The sequence below is a fragment of the Phalaenopsis equestris genome, unplaced genomic scaffold, assembly GCF_001263595.1.
Source record: "Phalaenopsis equestris unplaced genomic scaffold, ASM126359v1 Scaffold000331, whole genome shotgun sequence".
In the NCBI taxonomy this organism is placed as follows: Eukaryota; Viridiplantae; Streptophyta; class Magnoliopsida; order Asparagales; family Orchidaceae; genus Phalaenopsis; species Phalaenopsis equestris.
Genome location: NW_018164773.1, coordinates 81,075 through 88,553, shown reverse-complemented (window position 1 = coordinate 88,553; position 7,479 = coordinate 81,075). Strand labels below are relative to the sequence as shown.

Below are 7,479 nucleotides of genomic sequence, written 5' to 3'. Positions count from 1 at the left end.
ACACTCTAAGGAATAGAGCCAAAAAATGAGAGAGAGAGCCTTTCCCAAAAAAAAAATAAAAAAATGAAAGGACATCATGTAGACCACCACCATCCGATACCAATCTCTCTCTTTTTGAAAGAAGGAATGATATCAACATTAGCAATAACTATAGGAACATCACAATATGCTCTGCTCCCTTATTTCTGGGCAGGACAAATAGCTAACGCCAATAAAAAACATACAACAATAACATAAACATAGAAGCCTAAAGAAAAACAATATGTAATATAAAATTTGTAAACTTTGCATAATATTCAAATACTTTCTAATTATTTTGTCTATAATTCCTGAACGTATCATCTAGTTATGTTACATATTAACCGAATGACAAATATTAAGTTTTATGTTCATATTCAAAATCATCACATTTAGACAGAATAAGCAACAATGCTTCACCAAAAAGATTGAAAATACCCAACTCATTTTATTTCAGAAAAATAAACTTTTATAAATTGAACAAATTAAGAATTTCATAATACCTTCCAAACTATCAAAAACTCTTTTTTCCATTGAAAAATGGGATATCTTGCAAGGGAATATACAAGTTCAACACTTCAATTGTATCATACACAAGATCCACCAACACTATAACAAGACATCTCTATGTAGAAACGACTATATACTTTGGCATTCGCCTCAAATAATCCAACAACTCTGAACCAGAGTTTTCATTCCATATATTTCCACTTGCTCACATTGGAAAAAAACTCACATAAATAACAGTCAATGGTAAGTAAGCAATCACTGGAAGAATCAATATACATGAATGATGGCAAATCAGTCACTTCTCCAAATTAAAAGGAGCAAACTGACTTAGCCTTTCACAATTTTGGGCAATCTCCTCGAATTCGCCTGGGACGGGACTATTCACCAATCTATCAATTTAACATGACACCTTACAGCCAAGATTTGCATATATTTAGCAACAAGTAGCCTTTCTTTTTCATTCAGACTGCAAGTTGATAATATTTCATATGGCACAACAAAGTATAAATCATAAGTTCATTGCATTCGAGGCATCCACTTCATATAACGGAATCATGAAAATAAATTATTTAGGATTGAGCATGCATTTGGGTGCAATATGATGAAACATTCTGTGACATTGAAAGTTCGTAAATATATCCCATGCAAATCTAGATCATTCAAAAGTAGCGTGACAATAAAAGGATTCTTGCCTTCTAGATGAAATCAAGTGAAAACCGTTGAGCTCGCTACTTTACATTCACCTGCTCCGTCCTAACTCACACACGCGCAAAAGGTATCAGCCATGCTATTCTCTAACTTGATAAAATGACAAATAGCAAAGGATACATGACAAAACTGGACTGACCCCAAGCAAGCTCCATGTATAATCGAAGGGCATACAAAGCTCCATGCAACAAATTCAATCCATTGACCCCAATGGCAAATAAGAAAATATATATATTATCAGGAACCCTGATCATTTATATATAGTCATCCTCATCATCATCATACATACATTTGACCTTCAAAACAAAACCCAGGGAAATGAACATATATGCAATCATTTATAAGAAAATTTCTTCTAAAATCAGCGTAGATAAGATCGTCAAATCAAATTTATAAATTCAAACAATATTATTCATGCATGAGTTTTAATGCAAATGGAAAGGTCCATACTTAACTTATGAACACTAGAAGACTAACAACGGGAATATCCATCTCTCCAACTTGATCTTGATTGTGGGCTGCTTGAATTTCCTTTAGCCTCCATCTAGCCAGAAAACTAGATATCTACTAGCATATGAACTCTGAATGTACCTCTCCTCCACCTTTTTTTTTCCTATTTGCTTAAGAACTTCTTGCTTTTCTTAAAGGTGGGTTCTCCTCATCATTTTTTTTACTTGGTAATTTGTGTTGAGTTTAAAAGCTTATACTGGACACGAGGATTATTTTTTGGCAGACAATCATTCTTACAGTAAGTGATGGCTTCTCCTAGCGTCTAGTTCTTCTACTAATTAGCAAGAGTTGGGATGTTGACTCTAGGAATCTTTAGCAGTAAGAGGGACCATCATAACATAGCCCGCCTGCCCATCTTCTGATCCATTTGTGGTAGAGATGCAGCATATACTTTTAATCCTTAACAAAAAAAATATAGCAAATAATTAGTGTTGACATATTAGAAGGTAAGAAAGATAGACCTAATAAATCATAGATAAAAGTTCAAAAAGTTTTCACAAGATACGTTAACATCTCATGCAACACCAAACGGGAATACAAGGAAATGAAAAAGTGATGACACTGGCCCCAAATAATGATAAGTTCAATGATGACGATGATACGGACTTCAAAGAGTACTACTCATAAGTCACCTCATACATATAAATATAAATATAAATAAATACATACATACTATTTAATATATTAGCCTTTGAAATTTTTTAGTATATATATATATATATATCTGTGTCTGTGTGTCTGTGTGTCTGTGTGTGTATATGTGCCGCGTACTCAGATCAGTTGGTTAGACATCTGTTTGTCAGTTGTAAGTCCCCTATGGTCTAGGGTTTGAGGTGTGGTGCTCGAATTATTAAGAGCATTGAGGATGACCCATGCTCATATAATAGTCTCAGACCATTCCTTTTAAAGTATATATATGTGTGTGTGCGTGTGTGTGCGTGTGTGTGTGTGCGTGTGTGTGCGTGTCGTGTGCTAAGATCAATTGGTTGAGCATCTTCTTGTTAGTTGAGCGTGTACTAAGATCAATTGGTTGAGCATCTTCTTGTTAGTTGTAAGTCTCCTCAGGACGCATGAGGGATGGCCGGGGCTCGTTTCATAGCCTCCGGCCATTCCTTTTGAATATATATATATATATGTATATATATATGTATGCATGTATAACGAGAAAAAGAGAGCGGGTAACATTGTTCGAAACTCATCTAACAACTGCCTGAATTTTAATCGGCTAAAATTTAAAGTTAATCAGCTTTGACTTAAGGATGATTTCCTCAATATTAATAGATTTAGCTCAAAATGACTTTGCTTGCTTTCTAAACTCAAGCAAACCCAGTTTTAAAAAGCTAAATTTAACCTTAAAAATGACTACATAGTACTATGGAAGTTATATGGTGAAAAGAAATATAGTGAAAATCCTGCTTCAAACAAAACCAAAATAAACGCCAAACTAGTTAAGACTGAAATAAAATGGGGGGAAGGATTCACCCAAACACTCCAACAAACATAGCTCAATCACAGAACAGCTGAAGAATGCATTGTTCACTTCACTTAAAAAACTATCATATGCTTTTTACTAGAGCTTTGAACACTTATCATTTTTCATAAAATAGACGTGAAGCAAATTTACTTTTCTGTAGCAAAAACCAATCTAGATGTGACTAGACTGTCTGGGTTGTAGTGGCCAAATGTCTCATACAGAACTCAAATAAAACTACATGAGAAAGAAACAACCATGCCACCTGAAATAAGCACGCAAGAAAACAAAGCAGATTAGAATGCACTGTGATAACGACAGAACATTGATGCACTGGGATTCTTAATTAATATATTTACTAAATATATCTTAAATATATTTTTTACTTCCTCATCCTAACAGTCCAATAATGAATGATTAGTAACTTAAAAAAAAAGTTGACATATTTAGAGGAGAAACGATAACTAAAAAACACGGCACTTAACCCACTACAGGAAATGTGCCAGGACCCATCACCCGTAATTGCAAACATAAGAAGATTGGGTACGCACCAGTATCCTGAGTCCAAGTATGAGAGGTCGTATCTTTTAGTGGGATGGCTGGTATTCTCCAATTAGGTGACTCCATCATAAACTACTTGGGATCCAAAAATATAATTTATCTTCATCAGCTTATCAGTAGAAATATGCACTCATTACTGCAACAAAATTGTGGGATAGCTCTCCGATTCCAATTCGGAACCAGAGTATATACAAGAAATGTATGTTTCATCCCCTTTAAGGAAATCAGGGGATGAATCATCCTCACATAACGGTTGGCATAGTGTGACATTTGTTTATCATGGCAGGACTAACTTTTCCATTTGTTTGTCTAGGCTTTAAGCTCATAGACCTCTCAAGTCTAAGCTGAAAGAGAGATCCTAGCATTTTCTCCACTCCCTCTACAGTGTATTTAACATATTTACTTGCACTGGCATCTTGTTCTACCAGAGGGCCATAGTTCTGCATATAGCTACGATAAATGGGAACTATGGCCTGAATAATCACCTGGCATGTTTTCACCCTCAAATCATTATCAGAAATAACCCAACTGGACTGCTTCTGATACATGTCATCAAACATTTCATTAAAAGCTTTCAATCTCTTCTTCACCAGATCCCTAGCAGTAGCCCTTCCTCCTCCAGATAAAAGAATCAAACCATCCCTGCTTAACAATGAGGGGAGCTTCCCCCAGCTCTCCCTAAAAAAGAAATTAGCATAATAGTCCTTGTACTGTTCATGTTCCCTTAGCCATGTATCGCCCAAAAGCTCACCAAGCTTGGTGCCCTTCAAGTTCTTAAAGAAATGCCAGTGGGTATTCATCATGAAAAGATTTGAAAGCGTAGCATCCTCATAAAGTTTGGACCAGTTCTCAAAGTTGGCTTCAACGGCCTTCATTATATTCAGGATGGCATCAACGAGGAGACTGTCCTGGAATTTCTTCTGCTCCCAGCTTCTTTGTATGACCAGAACAAGAGTAAGAATGGGACGATAATCCTCCCCAAGAAGGGTGTTACAGTAATTTGTAATGAAGCTAACTAGCCTCGGTACACCACCATCAGATGGCGGTGGGTTTGTTCTCTGCAACTCCACCTGAACCAAAAGCTCCCCAAAAATCTCGCAGGCACCATTGATCACCCTCTTTATTAGATCCCTTGTTTGATTCTGGATGTCAGCACAAGCTTTACCACCAAATAGCCGATTAAAATCCAATCTTAGCTTGTTCAAAGAGTTGAATATGTCAAGCAGCTTAAGCAGCTTAATAGGATCCTTCTTGCTCTCAGTAACTGTCCTCCCAAACCGGAGGAAGGCTAGAATACCTGTCTGTGCTGCAATCTCTCCAAAGCATCCTGTCCACAATTCCGGTGGCCCAGCCCGCTCCAGCACATCAGCACAGAGCTTGTACTCCGCCTCAAAGAGATGTTTCACTGAAAATTCCAGATGACGCCCCCATTTCTCAATGTCTGCCTGGATGCTCTGCACGTGATCAAATTCTGTCTGAGTAATCTCCAGGTAGTCTAGGTTGAGGGCACGGAGGCTGGCTTGGACATTGGAGACACGGACCTCGACATAGATCGCGACACATCGGTTAAGACGACTATTTGCTTTCATCCGCTCGAGGATTGCCTGGAGCTTGGCAATGACCTGCACGGGAAGAGGAGACGGAGCGATGGCATTCTCATCGCCCGAAGTGGTCATGGGGATGGGGAAGGAGTGATCAACCAAGAGGCGGCGAAACTCTCCCTCCAGCCTGTCTAAGGCGGCAATAAGAAGGCCGCCATCAAGTGGTGCGGAAGAGGACTTGAGTGACTCGAGGGATGACTTGAGGAGAGAGATGAAGCGGGAGTCGGCTAATAAATGGTCCGAAAGATAGTCCACAATGTCGTCAAGCCACTGGACGGCAAGGCTACAATTGTCAGAGAGGAAGCGGAGGGCTTCCTCGAGGCGTTGGAGGAGGGAAAGGTAGGAAGGAAGGTCTGTGCCGGGGTCTGCGAGGAGAGAATGCTCGAGGCCATGAACTGCGTCAAAGACTTTGAGGACCGCGGCGGCAGGGCCAACGGCACGGTCGATATGGCCTGCTGCGGACGCTAGAGCCTCGCGGCGAGCGCGGATCGGCCGGACTGCAGCCTCCAAGGAGGGGAGACGCTGCTGGATCTCATCGATGCGGGGGCCAGCACGTTCGAGAGCTGAAGCCAGTGCACGAGACCGATCAAGGCTTGCTTGAAGAGATCTGCGAGCCGCTAACAAGCTCTCTAATCCCTTTGTCTTAGAATCCTCCTCCATCGAGAAAACCCTAAACCTCAACCGCCGCACCCGAAAATACACCACCACCGAAGTAAAACAAGGCGACACTAAAAACCCTAAGTAATCGATCAGTGGAATGGGAAATGCCTGGTCTGTTAGTTTTATAGGATAAGAAATGGTGAGGGTAATCGAGCAAAAATGTTGACGATCGAAGAGAAGAATCGAAACCAGTACAACGGCTGTGGAAAGAGATAGAGATGAGCGATGAAAAGTAGTTTTAGTTGGGAAATTTGGAGCCAGTGTTATGCGCCACTGTGAGAAGGAGAGAAGACAAAAGAGGCCTTCCGAAAGAAGAAGGGACATTTACACAAAAGCCCCACTTACATTTGCATTCATGAAAACCTTCTATAATATTCCAATTGCAATATATTGTTTTTGACCGTTGGCAAATTTGGATCTTTTTGTGACTCCGTTGAAAATGAACATCGTTCATCTCACTGTATTTCGGGAAAAAGCAGCTGGGAAATGGAGTAAAAAGTTTTGTGTGAACCGCAAAGTTGGCAGTATATTGACGGTGGGGGCAGCTGATAAGTGAGGCAGCTTAAATATTGTCTGTGGCATTTAAATTTTTTATATTAAAAATAGGTTGAAGGTCGACTCGTAGGCAACATTTTAAGATAAACTGTTTATCCTGAAAACTTATAAGCCGCCCCAAATAATCCTAAGCTTTGTAGCGGACTATGTCGGCAGTTTAAATATTGTCTCTCGCATTTAAGTTTTTTATATTAAAAATAGGTTGGAGGTCGACTCGTAGACAGCATTTTAGGATAAACTGTTTATCCTAAAAACTTATAAGCTGCCCCAAATAATCCTAAGCTTTGTAGCGGACTATGTAGCACGCGGGATTGGTTGAATGGGCCGAGGAAACCCAACCGGTTTACTTCTGGCATCATCCCGGTCAGATTGCACAAATAGAATTGCTGGAATTTAAAATAAATATCATAGTTTATTAAATTTTATAATGGCAATTTATGATTTATATATATTTAATTACCGTAAACTGTCTTTGTTTGATTCATATATTTTATAATTTAAGACAATCTATCTTATATTCCTGGTTGGAGATCTGATTTAAAAAAACAATTTGTTTAAAAAGAATATAAATAAAAAAACGTTAAAGAATTATTCCAAAGGACTAAGCTGAGCTGATGTGCCCCGTCGACCAACAAGCGCTGGCATGGCATTTGCTTCATGACTGCTACATTTAGGTTTAATTTTTCATAGATTTTAAAAGCTACAATACAAACTTCTTTTATAAATAAATAAATAAAATAAAATAACTTAATTTTATATGTAAGCTATATGAATTTTGAGATATTATATTAATTTGTTTGAAATTAATAGTTATAATAGTATATATAATGAACCCAAAAAATGCCATTAAAAATTAATAATTTAAATGATATATATTTTTTTCCT

The 7,479-nt window shown here is 38.3% G+C and overlaps 1 protein-coding gene across 1 annotated transcript; it reads right to left on the bottom strand.

Moving 5' to 3' along the window:
* Nucleotides 1–2,920: 2,920 nt before the first annotated feature.
* Nucleotides 2,921–6,344, bottom strand: LOC110025790 (exocyst complex component EXO70A1). The gene is made up of 2 exons (XM_020726446.1): nucleotides 3,769–6,344; nucleotides 2,921–3,482 (listed from the first exon to the last, which is right to left on the bottom strand). Exon 1 carries the CDS (start codon nucleotides 6,037–6,039, stop codon nucleotides 4,021–4,023), a length of 2,019 nt encoding a protein of 672 aa, XP_020582105.1. The 5' UTR covers nucleotides 6,040–6,344; the 3' UTR covers nucleotides 2,921–3,482; nucleotides 3,769–4,020.
* Nucleotides 6,345–7,479: the final 1,135 nt, after the last annotated feature.